The 18,339-nt window shown below is 57.3% G+C and overlaps 5 protein-coding genes across 5 annotated transcripts; 2 read left to right on the top strand and 3 right to left on the bottom strand.

Moving 5' to 3' along the window:
• Positions 1 to 106: 106 nt before the first annotated feature.
• Positions 107 to 1,707, top strand: PHYSODRAFT_334144 (hypothetical protein; the record flags this gene model as incomplete). The annotated part of the gene is made up of 7 exons (XM_009531401.1): positions 107 to 138; positions 210 to 561; positions 638 to 717; positions 787 to 798; positions 871 to 931; positions 1,010 to 1,424; positions 1,499 to 1,707. The coding sequence occupies 7 exons, from the start codon at positions 107 to 109 to the stop codon at positions 1,705 to 1,707; spliced, it is 1,161 nt and encodes a 386-aa protein (XP_009529696.1).
• Positions 1,708 to 2,087: 380 nt separating this feature from the next.
• PHYSODRAFT_334143 (hypothetical protein) lies at positions 2,088 to 6,421 on the bottom strand (the record flags this gene model as incomplete). The annotated part of the gene is made up of 3 exons (XM_009531400.1): positions 2,088 to 2,139; positions 2,369 to 5,989; positions 6,078 to 6,421. 3 exons carry the CDS (start codon positions 6,419 to 6,421, stop codon positions 2,088 to 2,090), a joined length of 4,017 nt encoding a protein of 1,338 aa, XP_009529695.1.
• A 3,492-nt stretch (positions 6,422 to 9,913) lies between these two features.
• On the bottom strand, positions 9,914 to 11,815 carry PHYSODRAFT_508670 (hypothetical protein; the record flags this gene model as incomplete). Its single annotated transcript, XM_009531399.1, has 1 exon — positions 9,914 to 11,815. The coding sequence occupies one exon, from the start codon at positions 11,813 to 11,815 to the stop codon at positions 9,914 to 9,916; it is 1,902 nt and encodes a 633-aa protein (XP_009529694.1).
• An 884-nt stretch (positions 11,816 to 12,699) lies between these two features.
• Positions 12,700 to 14,739, bottom strand: PHYSODRAFT_505318 (hypothetical protein; the record flags this gene model as incomplete). The annotated part of the gene is made up of 1 exon (XM_009531398.1): positions 12,700 to 14,739. One exon carries the CDS (start codon positions 14,737 to 14,739, stop codon positions 12,700 to 12,702), a length of 2,040 nt encoding a protein of 679 aa, XP_009529693.1.
• Positions 14,740 to 16,177: 1,438 nt separating this feature from the next.
• On the top strand, positions 16,178 to 18,223 carry PHYSODRAFT_507425 (hypothetical protein; the record flags this gene model as incomplete). The annotated part of the gene is made up of 1 exon (XM_009531397.1): positions 16,178 to 18,223. One exon carries the CDS (start codon positions 16,178 to 16,180, stop codon positions 18,221 to 18,223), a length of 2,046 nt encoding a protein of 681 aa, XP_009529692.1.
• Between the last annotated feature and the right edge of the window lie 116 nt (positions 18,224 to 18,339).

Below are 18,339 nucleotides of genomic sequence, written 5' to 3'. Positions count from 1 at the left end.
CAATGGGACGAGCGCATTTCGGTTATATTTTGTACTAACGGATTTGATTGGTGGATGGAATTTATATGTGAGGTTTGTTTTGCCATTTTGCCATCCTGGTGTTGCCATGGCGTCCCCGGTGGTGATCGCGCTCTATCGGTGCGTGTTGCCACGGCACCAGCGTGGGTTAAGGGAATCTCTGAATTAATATTGTGGATCTGCTGCCCCAGGACACTGCTGCGCTCCACGCAGACGCTGCAGCGCGACGTGGAGGCCGGCCGCACCCTGTACAATGCCGTCCGCTCGGGCGCCGTCGCCTCATACGCCGGGGTCAAGAGCGACTGGCAGCGCGAGCGCATGTTCATGCGGCGCTTCGAGGATATGGAGGTGTTAAAGCGACGGGGCGCAGGCAACAAAACTTTTGCCGCCATTGTGCGCTCAGGGTTCGCCCAGCCCGTGGATACAAAGGATAAGGCGGCGCTGGACGCCCGGATTGACGCCGCATTTGACGCGATGAAGAGCGTGGACGACCACAACGCCCTCATCCGGGAGTTTAGAGACCAAGGGATTTTTGGACCCAAGGTGGGTGGGTGATATAAAGTTAGAGAGAATTTGCAGAAGCATGCACCTAACCTTTGGCTTGGATTTTTGTGTGTAGGAACGCAGCAACGCCATCGAGTTCTTGGTGGGAGACGTGGTGGAAGTGAAGGGTGAAAAGCGTGGTGTGATTTTCGCCTGGTATGTAACCACAGACGGGGTTGAAGCGGCAGCGGGGCCGCGAGTTGTGTATGATATTTTGCCACACAGTCCTGGCTTCAGGTGGGTGGGCTTTTATTTTATAATACCTCTAGTTGGGGTTGTCCAGGTGCTGATTTGGTTACCAATTTACAGTTTTGCGAGTAAATTGTACAACGTGCCCCAAGAAGAAATCCGTCTGGATGAATCTCCCAAGGTAGTGAAAATATTGTTTTCATCACTTCATCAAACCTTCTGCAACACTCCTCTAACACTTGTTTTGTTGCTGTTGCAGGCGGTTGTGCACCCTGCGCTCTTGTTGTACTTTGACGGCTTTGATGGCACTCACCACGTCGCGTCTGAAGCGCTGGCAGCTCGGTACCCGACTGACGTCTCTGGAAAACCTGAAGACGCCGACGTTGTTGTGTCCACGCCGTCCATCATGCAACTTCAATCGGCGGACGAGGACAAGCTGCTGACGTACTTGCGCTGTGACGACAGCACCATCGTCCAGTTTGTGATGGCTAGTCTGGAGGGCATGTGGCTCGGAGAGTGCGGACAGAGTGTCCAGGATGAAGTGCAGCGAGCTGTGGAGCTGGCCGGACAGAAGAAGTGGGACGAAGCGCGAGAGATGCTGGAGCAAGTGGTGCACGACTTCCCCGAGTATGCCTACGCCTGGAACAAGCTCGCCATGGTCGAGTACCAAAGCGGTATGTTTTTATTATATTATGACAGGATAAATGCTCGTGCTGAGTCGTCAAATCTGTATTCTGTCCGTGTGTAGGCAACTTCGGGAAAGCTCTGGGTCACTACGAGACTGCCATCAAGTTGAAGCCGCAGCTTATCGAAGCTCTCGTCGGACTAGGAACGTGCGCCACGAGGCTCCAGCGATGGAGCTTGGCGCACCGCGCCGCTGTGCAGCTACTGGAAGTGCAGCCGAGCAACGACACAGCTCGAATGCTGATCGAGCAAGCCGTGTACGCCACATTGTAGGCAGAATTCAGGCGGTAAGCCTAGATAATAACATCCGCGTGAGTATCACTCGTATGATACTTCGTAGCGATTTGAAGTTCCGAGTGACGTAGGAAGCTCACGCAGATAGTTGCCGCGCAGTTACGGGAACGTGGAGGCGCGATGGTCACCAAAAGGCAACATCAACGTGGCCGGGCGCTTGACAATTGCTTCATGGATCGCTTGCTTCAAAGATCGCTTGGCTACTTCGTTGCATGACGCACGCTGCTCGCGCAATAACTTCGTGCCAGCAAAACCGCTAGCTTGTCGCTAGTGATCCCTGCAACCAGTGACAAGCAAGGCGGTTTTGCCACCAAAGACACGACTGCAGCTACCACGAGATATACAATGACACAAGTGCATCAATTAAGGTTGCTATCTGCCACGAACGCAGGAACTTCCGACGGCCCCGTGCTACACATGTACGCTACAGGTTAGGCTACCAAGACGTACGCTACACCTGGCAAACTCACACACCTTAGTTTACAATATATAAAGCTGCCATACAGCGGCCAGCGCGTGCGCTACGCGAATAATATAAGTCGACGCGAGTCTTGGACTGGGGCGTCGAGGGGAGGCGCAGGCTTCATGCCGCGAGCAACTCCACGAAAGTCAATCAACACTTGGACCTTAGAACATGTACCTGGACACAGACCACAGCATGTCGGCGTCCTTGGAGCGGAATTCCTCCTCCTCCGAGTCGAACGCAGGCTCCTCGCTCACCGCAGTGACGCTGATGCGCCGCTTGGCTGCACCGCCGTCCTCCTCCTGCGGGATCATGACGGCCTCGCTCAACGGGGTCGCCCACACGATACGCTCGCCTTTGTCAGAGGTCTCCTCCGACGCCGACTGCGTCTGTCGTCTCAAAGTGGGCAAGCGAGAGGGGGTGACCATGCCTCGAGGCGACGACGGCGGGGAGATGGCGGCACTGCAGGTGAAGAAGCGAATGATGCGCTCCACCAAGCCGCCACCATAGGTCGTCTGCCGCCGCAACTCTGCGACCTCGAACCTTCTGGCCTGCAAAGCCAGCTCCAGTTCCTCCACACGTTGTTGCTGCTGTTTGGCTTCGATCTTCACTTCGTCGAACGATACCTGGAGCTTCTTGAGCTGCAGCTTCGCCATCTTGGCCTCCTCTTGAGCCTCGCTTAGCTTGTCGGTCACAGCTGCCATGCTGTTCATCAAAGTTGCATTGTCCTTCTCGAGACGGTCAACGTGGATCAGCCGCAGCTGGCGGTTGAACAGGCCGAACACCTTCACCTTCAGGTAGGCAGCTCGCCAACGGTGACGAGCCAGGGCCTTCTTCTTGAGATTGAGGAATCGGGTTCTCGCGATCATCGCGCGAACATGCGCCTGAACACGCAGCGCACTTCGCTTCCGCCGCACGGTCTCGAAAAGCCACAAGAATCCACGCTTGGCCATATACTGCGCCGTGATCTTCTTCCAGCGCTTCTGCAAGTAGATAACGCGCTGCAAGGGTCCCAGCCACTTGAGCAGCCAGCGCTGCTGCACCGGGAGGTAGTTCTTGGCAAGCAACTTGTCGAGAAGCACCATCTTGTCCTCGGGTCGGTCCTGGTACGCGTGCATGATCTGCGCCTGGTGCGACATCCGAGTCCAGAGCTTGTGCATACGGAGCTGCACGCGAATCTTCCGCACACGCTTCCGGGCCAGGTGCTGACGCACCATGCACTGAATCATCGTAGCACGTCGGTTGTACCGAACATCCTGGAAAATGCGCTTGAACGCGTTGAAGGTAATCACAGCCGTAGTGACGCTAATCCAGTGCTTCTTGCGCAGGTAGAGCAGCAGCTGCTTACCCAGGTTTTCGGTCGATGCCGGAGCCGGTGTGAGCAGCTTGTCGAGTAGATCAATCTTGCCCGTGCGGAAGAACAGACGAGTGTCACCCAGGCGGTAGGCGCCCGTAGGGAAGTCGTAAGCCCAAAGAATAGCTTGCGTGAAGAGCTTGTCGTTCGAGTCAAAGCGACGGAACACTTCGTACGGCAGCAGATTGCGGTAGACGTCAACCACTTCCGCGTACAGAATTCGAGTCGGAAGGCCGACACGGAGCACCTCGCAGGCCTGCACAGTACCCGAGCATCGGAGCTGCTCGACGACGAAAGGGCGATCGAAATGGCCGACCTTCATCTGAGTGTTGGGCTTGATGCAGCGCACGAAGTTGCAGCTTGTACCCTCCAGCTCCGTCGTGAGTCCCTTCATCTGCGTGGAGAAGAGGTTGGACGTACTACCTCCCTTGAGGCGCTTCGAAGACGCCGAGCCGCCACCCAGCGGTGAGAGTCCAGCCGACTTGGTCGATACGTTCGAGGCTGAGCGTGCACGGTTGCCATTACGGCTGTTGCCGGTCAAATCTTGCAGCACACGCGACGACGAGTTCTTGAGTAACTCCTCGAACTGGTCCGAGATAATGTTGTTGTTCTTGTCGACGAACGAGTCAATCGTGTACGATACAGTGCCGGCGTAGTGACGGATGAGGAAAGTGTCGCGAATATCCTTCGGGTGGGGCGTCGGGAAGCACGGGTGGCGCTTGAACAGAGTGTGCAGGCGCTCGTTCAGCTTACGGTCCGACGGCATCGGAAGCCGCGACACGTTGTCGATGGTAGCGAACAGGCCACCGTGGCGACTAGCAATGAGGTTCAAACACTCGCGGTTGTCTGAGTAGGCCACGAGGTCACCACTGGGAGCCACCTGCTCTGCCAAAAAGTCGATCTCGTTGTCCGGGTCCTTCAGCTTCAAGGGCTGGCCGGCCAGGGGGAACGGGAACGAAAGCGAGTGGTTAGTGGGGTGGTAGATGTGCTCGCTCTTGTACAGCTCCTGCTCCGCCTCGAAGATGCAGGCGTTAAAGAGACTCTGCAGCGTCTCGTTGGCGTAGTTGATGAGCAGCTGCTCGAACGAGTTGCGGTTCTTGGGCTCAAAATCCTCGAAACCGAAGATATCCAGGACACCGATGTAAGGCACCACGTCACTGCGGAACGAGTCGTAGTCCAAAGCCGCAGCGCACTCCCACATAAGCCACGTGAAGGTGTTCTCGTAGATCGTCTTGGCAATTGTGTCACGCGAGTACACAGCGTTACGAACGTCCCGCTTGATAAAGTAGATGGAGTTGCGTCGGGAGCCACGCGTCATGATCCGCTTCAGCAGAATACTTTCCGTGAGCTGCTCCTTCGAGACTCCAAGCAGCTCCGATGCGTGACGCACAGCCTCCTGCGATGCCTCATCGTCCTCACGGATGCAGGCTGTTTCTCCCTCCTCCGTGTCCTCTTGGCTGATGTGGATGTTGCCCATGTGCAGCAGTCCTGCCACAAGGCGGAAAATCTCGTGCTGAGCGCTCTCTCGGATGCCAATGAACTGTAGCGCGCTCTTCAAGTTTCGGAAGTTCTCAGCGTCATCAATGAGGTCGGAGCGCATGCAGCCCGACTGGTTCAGGTACGAGTAGTCCTCGGGCTTCTTGGGCTTCAAGTGGAGGGCGTTCTCCAGATACTCGGTGTCGTCCGAGTGCAGCAGCTCGTAGAATACGTGGAAGTTGCGCTCGCCCTGGGGCTGGAACACCAGTCGGCTCTTCTCCAGGAGATATGTGTCGATACTCGCACCCGAGAGCTCGTGCGTCTCGTTGGCGAACTGCAGCCTCATGTACTTGCCGAAGCGACTCGAGTTGTGGTTGCGGTGGGTCTTGGCATTGCCGAAGGACTCGAGGATCGGGATCGTCTCCATGAGTCGCTCGCCCACAGCCACAGGCGAGAGCTTCCTCTTGCCGCTGGACTGCGGGTACGACATGGCGAGCGTCGAGGAGCCCGGAGGGCCCATGCAGCCCAGCACGGGGCGATTGTGGGCCGTGAGCTCCGGTTCCATCTCGTCGTCGGATGTGCACGAGGCCGAGGCCGACGACAGCGCCGGGTTGTGCACCGCGCGCATGGTGAGGAAGTCGAGGATGATCTTGGACGTCTCCGTCTTGCCGGAGCCGCTCTCTCCGCTGATGATGATGCTCTGGTTCTGCATGACGGCGCGCACGGCGCAGAGCTGGCGGTAGGCGCTCTCAGCCACGTTGTACGGGTGCGGCGGGCAGCGGTCCAGCGGCTGCCCCACGAACAGCATCTTGTCGGGCTCGGGAAGCTGCCGCAGCGGGTTCACGGCGATCAGCACGTTGGCCATGAACGTGTACGGCCGCTGGTTCTGCAGCGCCGCGCGGTCCTCCAAGTTCTTGGCCAGCGCCGCCTCGTGCAGGTGGCGCAGCGACGTCATATCCGACGCCGTGCTAGATAGTTACCATAGCAATTTAAGGCAATGAACGACAAGGTTAGGCTAGTGTTAACCGAGGCAACACGGTTAGAGAAGTAGCGCACCTGAACAAGGGGTTGGCGGCGAAGAGCGGCGTCTGCTGCAGGTCGATCTGCTGCTCGAGCTCCAGGTCGGCGCGCTCACCGCCAGTATCGTCGTCGCTGCGGCGCAGCTGCTCGCCGGTGGCCTCGTCGATGAGGCAGAAGGTGGCGCGCTGCTGCTTGCGGTCGAAGGCCGAGACCTGGCCGAGCGTCCAGCCGAACGCGCCGTCCTGCTTCCAGTAGAGGTCGCCCACGCGCAGCTGCACGGCCGAGACGGCCTCGGCCTTGATGTCGGAGGCCGCGGCGCCCGACGCCAGCAGCGCCTTGGGCTGGCGCGCGGCTGCTCCGGCGACGCCCGAGAACGTCATGAGAGAGTGAATGTGCTGCCTCTTGCGCGGAACAACGCGAAGTGATAGGCGTCGGGGCAAGAGGCGAGTGTCGTGTTGTGGCTGGCCGCGGGTCGTCACCGAGGACTTTCGGCCAATGGGGAGGTGAGTAGGAGGCAAGGGAGGAGGTTTCGAACGTGAATCAGTACGTTGGGGTTGAAGACGAGCTTCGCGTTTAACGTGGTGGATTTTGACTGGAGTGGGTTGCGAGTGGTGATGTCAGCCAGCTACTGTACTCCTCAAGGAGGCACGTATCGATCGAAAGTGATCAGGCTGCTATTGCTGCCCTGGGCTAGGTGGGTGGGTTGTTGCCGCGAAGCGAGGCGGGATGCGATTGTTGTGCATGTCCTCGAAACAGCGATGTGTGCCAGCTACTATATGCCGACAGTGCTTAAGTCGATCATTATGCCCATCCTTAGCTACTTCACGGGAGGATATTGCCACTGATAGGGCAACGAATACGTGCATGCTTGTGAAAACTGCAGCGCCATTACATCTGCAACCCTCCTCCCCTTCGAAATGATCCATTGCTGAAACACTTGGCTGCGCCAGCAGCACTATACATTCTAAAGCGTGGGAAACTGCAGGCAGCACAAAAAGGCAAGTGATGGAGTCGGTAAACCTAGGTCAGTGTGGCAACTCTGCGAGTGGATTCAACGTTCAGGACCACTGCTTTTTCGAGATCACCCAGTACTGTAGTACTGAAATACGGTAGCGTAGCTCCCCAGGCAATGGCCGAAATTCGATGCAGGGGCTAGGGGCAGCTGTTTTTCGAACCATCAGAACGGTTGCACCTCTAAAAGAAACGCCGAACCGTTGCGTCGTGTAAAGCGATAGGGGGGACCACACGACGCGGCGAAGCAACTCGCTCATGCGTCAAAGCCCGCTCGCCGTGAAGATATGTTCGCCCTCGCCGCGTTGTTTGCACAGCTCACTGGCTGCAGAAAAGCAGCGCGCACTCGCATGGGCATCGCCTGCCCATCCAGCTGGCAACCCGCCAGCATTTCGCGAGCCCCAAGCACCACAAGATGGCCAGCATTACCTACGCTGCCATCGTGGAGCTTCAAGGCGCGCGCTGACTCTCGTCCGGATACTTTCGAGCCAAGTTGAAGTCGATCTCTGACTCCTCTTGGTCCGGAGTCAAGCGCAGCGCTGCCTCGAGCTGCGCACGAGCCTGTCGGCCTTGCTTGGTGACGCGCGCTCCGCTCGCCATCCAGCCATGTGCGACGCTGGCGTGCGCGTGGTGTGTGTCCGCGACGGTTTCGGGGCAGCACCTTTGCTTTGCTGCTCCTGCACGAGCTGGTCTACTGCACTGCCGTCTGCAGCGAGCGAGCAGGCTGCCAGGATGGCGTTCATCCTCGAGGATCGAGGCCGACGCCGCTGCAGCAGCCAGCCGTGCGCGTGGAACTGGCCGGCGTGGCACCTCAACGTCCGATTGCAAGTGGGCAGCGTCACGGGCGACTTCAACGCGGATCTGTATCAATGCTGGTCCAGGTCCGACGTGGCTGTCAAGGGCGGACTCGGAATCCAGCGCTGCCTCGTCGACTTCTGTTTCGGTGGCGCAGTGAGTAGCGCGGCGAGATCCAAGGTGGGGCCGCACGTGGGCTGCACGAACTGCGAAGCCATGTAGGCGATGCCCGTCGGGTCAAGGCCGCCTAGTACCACGAGCCCCATGTTGGCCACCTCGAGCATGTAGTCGCTCTCTTTGACGGACGCCCCCAAGTCGGTGATCGTGGTCTCGATGAGCTGGTCGATGATGACGCCGAAGGTTTTGCGCAGCAAGTCGCGCGTCTTGAACGCCGCCTCGGACGTTTTGGTGGCCAGAAGCTCGCCCATGCAGTTGTTGGTGGCTGTGGGGATGTCGTTGAACACGATCGGCGAGCTGCCGATGGCGACGCGAATGTCATTGGCAGCGGCGTTGGGCGTCGCGCTTCGGATGTCGTTCACCGACGAGATCACGTGGTCCGTGAGGTTCTTGAGCTGGTACCCGCAGGTCGAGTTGGAGTCGATGAGGTCCTGCAGCTCGTCCACGCTCGTGTCTGCAGTGGAATTCGTCGCGCTTGTCTTGGTGAGGAGAGCTAATACATTGGCCGCGGACGAGAGGATCTGGTCGCCGTTGGTGATGGCCTGCTTCACAATAGTCTCCACGATCACCAGATCACCAGTACAGCGTCTGCGAACTTTACGCCTGCTGGAACTGGAATACCGAGGCAATTGCACACTGCAACGGGCAAGTCGAAGAGCACCACGTCCGACTGGTAGGCCACGGCAAGCAGCTCCTCCACGTCCCCCTCTGGTGCCGTGGTTTGAGTGTATCGCAGGTAGAAGATGAGCGACTTGAGGACGCCGACGATGTTCGAGGCGCAGACGAAGGCCTTCTTGGCGCTCTTGTTTTGGGCGAAGAGAGCGTCGAAGACGCCGGACGTCGCCGTGTTGAACGCTGCAGCCGCCACGGACGCAGCCTTGGTGAAGATTTCCAGAGAGCAGTCGTCGTTCTGAGGAATGCACTCGAGATAGCACACCACCGGATACGACATGGGGCACTGCGTGATGCTGTCCTTCACGTAGCCCAGCGGACACACTTTCTTGCTGTCGACAGACTCGGTCTTCCGGTAACAAGCAGAGTCACTAGCCACGCCTATGGTAGGGCCCACCCAATTCCGGATCCTGTCTCCGTACCAGTCGGATCGGTGAGCACTGCTGTCTTGGCATCGATCCGCGTCCAGATGACACCAAGTTGATCCACGGCACCTTCAGTACGGCCGAAGAACCCGCTCAGCTGGAAACCTTCGGGGGCGGAAACACTCGAGTTGTTTTCGGTCGGGGTCCCTCCCGAAACGGAATTGCCGTCGCTGGTGCCGAAGCTGAGGTAAAAGACCCTGGAGCTCGTAAGCTTCTTGGCCCAGTGGATCTCCATTGACGTGATGTACTCGCCGTCCTCGAGCACGAGCGTATTATCCTTTCCACCCGATCCGCCGTGTGACAGCGTCAACGCAGCAGGGGTTGCAACCTGCAAAGTCACCGCATCGACGCGGTCACCAGAGCGAATCGTGATGGAGCTGGCTGTCTGGCCAAACACGACGGAGTTGATGTCCGAGAACGCGAGGTCATCGATCTTGTCACCAATCGCGGGTCTACGACCAGAAAAAATCGCAAGATAGGCCACGGGATCTGTAAGGCGATCCCCGACACGTCAAACGACTCGTTTGAAACGAGCGAGACATCGCACTTCGTGTGAAACTTCGAGGTTCAAGGTCTTGTTCAAGGAACTGCTGCAATACCCTCGAGTATACTGACTATATGTACATGTACTGCAGGAGAGGTTTTATCTATCGTGACTTCACTTGGTGGAGTTGCGTGGGTTTCTCAACCAAGCTGATGTTGTTGGTGCTGTACAGAAGGGATGAGTCGTTCGGTTAGTTTTCACGATCTAGAATTGTTCTATTGCCACACTTTTTAAAAACGACGAGAGCTCTAACTTACATTAATCATCACGTGCATCGTCAAGTGGCCGCCCTTGGAGGATCTGGGCACCCACAACTTGAGCGAACCACCACCCGAGCCTTTCAACCCGATAATATTCGGCCTCCACCGATCCAGATACAGCACGTTGTCCTGCAGTTTGGCGACGGTGGAGTTCCATGCCACCGTCTTGCCTGCATTCACGTCAACCTCGGCGATCTTGTCGCCGCCCGAGTGAATGAGAACTGTCACGTCCTTCGTGTCGATACTCTTGAAAATGATGTTAACCATCCCGTCCCCTTTCTTCTTCCACGCGCCGTAGCTGCCTACGAACGCCTCGTCCACAGTTTTGAGACCCAACGCGTCGTACAACGACCCATCGTCGATCTCCCCGATAAAAGAAGTGGGGCCGCAAGTCGGCTGGATGAATTGCGAGGCCAACCAAATGATCCGAGTCGGATCCAGACCGGCTAGCATGGTTAATCCCAGGTTCGACACCTCAATAAAGTACTGCTCCATCGCGACAAACTTGCCCATGTTGGTTGTTGCCGTGGTGATGAGCTGCTCGATGATGACTCCAAACGTCTTCCGAAGCAAATCTCTCGTCTCGAACGCGGCCTGCTTGGTCTTATAGGAAAGCAGCTCGTTCATACAATTGTTGGTAGCTGCGGGGATATCCTTCTGAACGAGGCGCGAGTTGCTGATCTGCACTCGGATGTCGTCGATCTTGGCTCGTGGGGTCGTGTTGCGGATATTGTTGACGGAGAGGATGACATGGTCCGTAAGGCGCTTGAGTTGGTAGCCACACGTCGACTTGGTGTCCATGAGATCCTGCAACTCGTCCACACTTGTATGGGAAGAATTGACCGCGCTCACGTTGCTCAGGAGTTTGTACACGTTCTGACCTGACGAGAGGATTTCGTCGCCGTTGATGATCACTTGCTTCACGATATTCTCCACGATCATCATCACGATACCGGTGAACTGCAGAGTGGGCGGAACATGAATTCCAAGACAGTGGCAGATTGCAACGGGCAAGTCCACAGCGACGACATCCGACTGATACGCCACAGCCAGAATCTCTTCCACTGCTCCTTGCGGTGCCGTGGTTTGCTGGAATCTGATGTAGTAAACGAGAGACCTGATCACTCCGACGACGTTCGCGCCACAGAAGAAGTACCGCCTGGCATGCTTGTACGTGGAGAAGATGGCGCCGAAGATCCCTGCCGTCGCCACGTTAAACACTGCGGCCACCACCGCCACGCTCTTTTGTATGATCTCCAGAGCGCAGTCGTCATTCTGTGGAATGCACTCGAGGTAGCACTTGACGGGGTACGCCAACGGACATTGAGCGATGCAGCTATCGCCAAGAGGGGTGTAGCCTGCGGGGCACAGTTTGCTGCTGTTATAAGGCTCCGTTTGTCGGTAGCAGGCCGTGTCGCTGTTCGAGCCGATGGTGGGGCCCACCCAGTTTCGGATCCTCTTGCCGTACCAGCCAGTCCCCATCCGATCCGTGAGCAGAGCGGGTTTCGCTCCCCTTCTCGTCCAGATCGCACCGAGTTGATCCACTGCAGACGCTGCACGTCCGTAGAATCCCCCCAATTGAAACCCTTTAGGGGCCTTCACCGTTGCGCTGTTAGCTGTCTTGGTTCCTGCCGACACGGAGTTGCCCTTGTTCGAGACGAACTTGAGGTAAAACACGCGCGTGTGCGTCCCCTTCTTGGCCCAATGGATCTCCATCGAGTTGATGTACTCGCCGCTGCCGAGCGTGAGGACGTACTCCTTCCCGCCCGAACCTCCGTGGTCCCAATTGGAGCCAGAAGGCTTCGCCGCCTGCGCCGAAATGGCATCGATTCGAGCCGCACCACGCACGGTGACGGAGCTGAGCGTCTGTCCGAGCGTGATTGAAGACATGTCCGAGAACGCGTAGCCATGGGGACCGCCGTAGACCTCGCTGAGCACAATGTCTTCGTCTGTCGTCGCGACATCTGTCTTCTTCTTAGCAGCGCCCTCGGCTCCGTACCAAGCCACGACGAGAAGGATCACCAGCGCCTGCAGCACCGCAAGGCGCGGCATCGCCGGGTTCTACGTGGTTGCCGCCCAGAGTCTGCGGGGGCAGACACAAGAGCCCCGTAGAGTGCAAAACGCCGAATGGGGTCGTCAGCCCGGCCTCGCCTTCCAGTCTTCCGGATGGACATGAAAATGCGGTAGTCGCACCTGATCTGCTCCTCATGATAGCAAATGGGATTGGCACACGCGCCTCGGACCGACTCGGAGCCGAGGGCCTCGGTGACCGAGGCCGTCGGCTCCTCACTGAGGAGTCCTCAGGTGAGAGTATAAAATGTGTTTCGAGCTCCAAGACCGCGTCGAGCTGTCCGATTCAGTGAGGTCCCGTGCGGCGACGTGATAGCAGTCGTCACCGAGACAGATTCTCGAGAAAAATCGGACTGGAATGACCCATATGAAGGATGCCTACAGCACCAGCGCGTGGTGCAGCACCACGCGCTCGTGTGTTTTGTGCGAAGTCTGCGCGCCGAAGACTGGCTGTACGATGTCATCATGCGATACGAATCGCTTGGCAAGCTTCATCAAAACAAGAGTGTGGTTTCACTAACATTGGAAATTCTGAAATCGTATCATGACAGAAAGCTTATCGATCCAGATTCACGGATCGGTAACAAACATGCATAGTGAGTGAGTTAACTTTACAGCAACTTGTACGCTGGACACATACACGTGAGCCTACGTGAGCCAGCGTAAAAGGTTTTCATAGCCTAATCTAGGGTAACGCGAGTAAATCAGCTCGCGTTGATTCGGACGTTGAGGGTTAAATGGCCACCGGTTGATGATCTGGGGACCCAAAGCACCAGCGATCCGCCGCCCGAGCCGGGGATTCCGATAAAGTTTGGCCGCCATCGATCCAAGTACAGGGTTTTGTCTTGCAGCTCAGCCACGGTGGCGTTCCATGCCACCGTCTCGCACGAAGGCACCTTCACCTTGGCGTAGTCACTGCCGCCCGAATGGATAACAACCGTCACGTCTTTCGTGTCTGTGCTGGTGAAGATGATGTTGACCATCCCGTCGCCCTCTTTCGTCCAAGCACCGTAGCTCCCTTCGAACGCCTCGTCCACTGTTGTAAGCCCCAGAGCGTCGAACAGCGTGCCGTCGTCGATCTCTCCGATGAACGATGTTGGCCCACACGTGGGCTGGACAAACTGGGAGATCATCCAAAGAATGCCCGTGGGGTCCAGACCCGCCAGTACAACGAGTCCGAGGTTGGCTGACTCGAGCGTAGTTTCGTCCTTGGCGACGTTGGCGCCCATATCCGTCGAGTTGGTCTCAATTAACTGATCGATGATCACGCCCATGGTCTTCCGAAGCAAGTCGCGGGTCTGGAACGCGGCCTCGGTGGTCTTGTTGCCCAGAACTTCGCCCATGCAGTTGTTCGTGACGACGGGGACGTCGTTTAGCACCAGCGACGACCTGCTAATTGTCACCCGGATGTCTGCGTTGCTGGCTCCCAGGGTCGCATTGCGGATACTTTCAACTGCGGTGCTCACGCGGTCCGTGAGCCGCTTGAGCTGGTACCCGCAGGTCGTATTGGACTCCATGAACTCTTGTAGATCCACAATCGTCGAGTCATCCGGCGAGTTGAGCGCGCTCACATTGTGGAGGAAAGTCATGACGTCGTTCGCCGACGACAAGATCTGGTCGCCGTTGATGATCGCCTGCTTGACGATATTCTCCACGACTGCAATGACAATCCCCGTGGCTCTGGCTGCCGTTGATACAGGCAACCCGAGGCAGGTGCACACTGCGATGGGCAAGTCCACGAGCACGACGTCGCTCTGGTAGGCGACGGACAGCAGCTCCTCGACGGATCCTTGGGGCGCGGTGGTCTGCTGGAAGCGGAGGAAGTACAGGAGCGACCTGATCACGCTGACGATGTTGGCCGCGCACATGTACGTCAGCTTTGCGGCCTTGTACGCCGTCGAAATGTGCTCAAGCAGGCCAGCCGTGGCCGTATTGAAGATGACCGCCACGACGGACGCCGTCTTCTGCAGCACCTCCAGCATGCAGTCGTCGTTCTGCGGGATGCACTCGAGGAAGCACTTGACGGGGTACGACAGCGGACACTGCGCGATGCAGTTGCTGTCCGTCTTGTTGTAGCCCAGCGGGCAGAGGCCATTGCTGCTCAGAGCGTGCGTCTTCCTGTAGCAGGCCGAGTCCGTCGCATCTCCAATTGTCGGCCCCACCCAGTTCCTAATCTTCTTGCCGTACCATTCCGATCCCATGTCGTCCGTGAGCAGCAGGTGCGTCGCGTTGATCCGCGTCCAAATAGCACCTAACTCGTAAACTTCGGTCCCCGCTCGACCGAAGAAGCCGCTGAGGTGGAACCCCTCGGGGGCCGCCACCGTCCTGCCCTCGCCCGTCTTGGACCCGGCACCGACCGAGTTGCCTGCACTGGTGCAAAGTCTCAGGTAGACGACCCGCTTGTGTCCGCTCTTCTCGGCCACATGAGCCTCTATGGACGTGATGTACTCGTGCGGGGCGAGGATGAGGATGTTGTCCGCCCCGCCCGAGCCTCCGTGCGTCCACGTCTCCTCATCGGGCGACGCCACCCTCAGAGTCACTTGGTCGACGCGTTCAGCGCCTCGAACGGTGATGGAGCTGAAGGTTTGACCCAGCTTGACCCCCGTGATGTCCGAGAACGCGATGCCCTTGGTGCCCTCCCCGAACGTCTCGCTGAGCTGGATGTCCTTGTGCGAGAAGGCGGCTCCATGGGCGACGCAGAGCAGCAGAAGTGTCAACGTCCGCAGCAGCAGCGAGGGCGACATGGCCACCGCTGCACTTGAATTATGAGACCGCGGTTGCATTGCAGTGTATTGAGGCCGACGGACCAGGCCCCGCGAACGACACTACTAGGATGTCCAACCGCGGCGTGCCCCTGCATGTGCCCCCTCCACGGCCAGGACCAGACGAAGTGGCAACCTGGAAAGGCCATGGGGGACCAGCAAATCGTGGCGCATTGCGTCTGTTTAAATTGTTTTGTGGTCCTTATGAGGGTTATAGCATTGGGGTGTGTTTTATGGTTGAGATACTTCTTTATCTTGATATCTGCTGTTTGCGAAAATTTTAGTATCAGGGTCTTCTAAGCAGATGTGAACCCCGTGCTCCTCCAGAAACGTGAAAGGTGACACGAAGCGAACAAGTGCAATCGAGGATACTGTGGCCGTGCCATGCAGTAAGCATTTGGTCTCCGAGCTTGATGCTCGCTTTGGACCTGCAGTCTGCAGGTCCGAGGTTTCGTAGAGGGTGTTGCGTATCCAATACTGGTATTATGCGATGCTACAGTAATATCACAGCCTGCGCGTACATTACCTTGACCAGGTAACCTTACATTGCCGATGCATCCTGGCGTCGCAGACTCTCATTCGACTCGACTGCTCCGACAATCTCTCAGTCTTCAAAGCGATGCTGACCGGGTCACCGCTTTGACCGCGGGCCTTGTTACCTGCGGCTCGCGCAACTGCAACCGTCCTGGTTGCAGACTGCAACTTGCAGTTTTACTAAAAACAGCCCCTTGGTCCAAGTTTCGGATGAAAACTTTCACGGAATGCGTGGTACGGCTGTACTGTACACATGTACATACACTACCGGCGGAAGGAACTTCAAGGACAGCCACGTAGGATTCCGTTTGCGTTAATCGCGCGATGTTTGTCAGCGGGGGGTCCTTGAACTCCCGGGCAATCAGGGCTGAAGCACCACTTCAAGCAGCAGGTCGTTTTGTTCCGCTGCGAGTCAGTTCGGCATTTCGAAGTTGTCTCGAGACCCGAGACTATCGCCGGTTTCCCTAGAATGAGAGCTATCTATTAATGAGAAAGTGGCCAAAGGCATGAAAGGTCGAGAGCTATTTCTTGACAACTACATACTGGCAACACATTTCTCTCTGATCGCTTCGTGCAAGTCGCTCAAATCAACGCCGCACAGCTTGCCACACGTCGGCGCCTAGTTCCTCGCCGCCTTCATCTCCCGGGTGGGGGAGATTCTCCCCCACCCCATCTTGGTATCATGGGCGACACGTGATCGAGAATGACCGAGCTGTCTCGGTGTGCCACCGTCCAGGAGCAGAGCAGATCCTGGTTCTTATCATACAGATTCACAGCTCACCCAACCGAGGAACCGACTGTCGCGATGGCGACCGCGCTGGATGAAAGTCATTTGCAGACCTGAGGGGTCGGTCGGTCGTACATTTTCCGAGTAACACTGTAAAGCATGGCCCCACCCTTAGCTGTGCTGCAGGTGCTGCTGCTCCTATTGGTGTCTATCGTCCATGGGGGTTATTCTCCCTCAGACGAAGACATCCAGCTTTCCGACACGTTCGGAGGCTCCGGCGGCGTCTCGTTCTCGGACATCGAGTTGGTTGAGTTTGGCCAAACCGCCAGTTCGATCACCATCAGCGCCAAGAAGCGGGTCACGTCGATCGTCCTGCGAGTGGCGACGCCAGCCGAGCTGACGCTTTCCCATGGCGGATCAAGCGGGACAGACCACACACTAACTCTGGCGGAGGGCGAGTACGTCAAGTCCATGGAGGTTCATTGGGCCCGGAAGGGGCTGAGCTCGCGCATCTTCTACCTCAAGTTCGGCACCAACAAGGGCCACTCGGTGTCTGCAGGTACGCCGACCGAGAACAACTCGACGGTGACTGCCCCCGACGGCTTCCAGCTCAGTGGGTTCTTCGGTCGAGCCGAGGGGGAACTCAACCAGGTGGGCGCTATCTGGACGCGGATCAACGCCAAGACCAAGCGTCTGACCGATAGAATGGGCTCCGCTTGGTACGGCGATCGCATTCGGAACTGGGTGGGGCCTACGATCGGACACGCCAGTGACTCGGCGTGTTACAGGAAGACGGAGCCTTTCGGCAGCACCAAAGCGTGTCCTCGAGGCTACAACAACAGCGGGATCAGCTGCATGGCCCAGTGTCCGCTTGCGTATCCCGTCGACTGCTACCAGGAGTGCATCCCGCAGAATGACGACTGCAACGGGGAGATCATGAGCAAGGCGGCGTCTGTGGTGGCTGCAGTGTTCAACACGGTGACGGCTGGAATCTTTGGCGCCATCTTTTCGTCGTACAAGAAATCCAAGCAGAGTTTCCTCTGCGCTGCGAACATCATCGGCGTGATCAAGTCTCTGATCTACTACCTTCGATTCCAGCAGACGACGGCGCCGCAAGGAACAGTGCAAGAAATGCTCGCCGTTGCCTACCAGTCTGACGTTGTGATCTTCTCCATGCCCATTGCCGTGGCAAACTGTCTCGGGATCAAAGTGTCGGGCAAAGTCAAGTTCGCCGACATCGTGTACGTCATCGTGGAGAACATCGTCAAGCAGGTTATCATCAACGGCGATCAGATCCTCTCCTCCGCCACGAATGTCCTCGCTCTTCTCACAAACACCAGCACATTGAATAACTCGACGGACGAATCCACCGTCGAAGAGCTGCAAGACCTCCTCGACTCCAACTCCACCTGCGGGTACCAGGTCAAGAACCTCACAGACCACGTCATCACCTCGGTTAGAGAGATCCGCAACGCAACACCAGACGCCAGTGTCAACGATATCCGCGTGAAGATCAGTAAGTCACCGCTCGTGCTGAGAGATATCCCCACGGCTACCAACAATTGCATGCGCGAGCTGCTGGGCAACAAGACCAGAGAGGCGGCGTTCGAAACGCGCGACTTGATCCGAAAGACGCTCGGGGTGATCGTCGACCAGCTCGTGGAAACGAACAAGACCGACTTGGGGCAGTCCACTGCGGAACAGGACTACACAATGGAGGCAGCTAACATGGCGCTGGTTGTGCTCGGAGGCATGGATCCGACGGGAATTGCTTGGATGGTCTCCCAGTTCGTGCAGCCGACTTGTGGCCCGACGGAATTCATCGGCGAGGTTGACGACGGTACTCTGTACGACGCACTAGGGCTCAAGACTGTGGACGAGGCGTTCAAAGGCAGCTACGGCACGTGGACGAAGGAGGGGGATGACATGATGAACCTCTTCTTCGAAAGCACCGACACGAAGGACGTGACGGTCGTTCTCCACTCCGGCGGCCAAGAGTATGCAAAGGTTGAGGTGCCTGCCGGGACGACTGTGAACTGGAGCGACAAGATCGTGAATTTGCACGATAAGGTGCTGTATCTGGATCGCTGGCGCAGGACTGTGGTGGGCGTTCCGTCATCAGCCGGCGGTTCTCTGGTACTCTGGGTCCCAAGATCGTCCCAGGGTGGCCATCTAACCATGCATGTTCGTGTCAACGTAAGCTAAAATACTACAAATAATTGATGGAATACAGTCGTCAATTATCTCGTCGAGAAGCGAGCCATTGACACGAGTTACAGATCAAGCTATCAAACGTGTATTCTGTCCCTCAGCAGGTGAAG

The sequence above is a fragment of the Phytophthora sojae genome (assembly GCF_000149755.1).
Source record: "Phytophthora sojae unplaced genomic scaffold PHYSOscaffold_5, whole genome shotgun sequence".
NCBI classification, from domain to species: Eukaryota; Oomycota; class Peronosporomycetes; order Peronosporales; family Peronosporaceae; genus Phytophthora; species Phytophthora sojae.
Note: the sequence above shows the minus strand (reverse complement) of the source record. Positions and strands in the feature narration are given on the sequence as shown.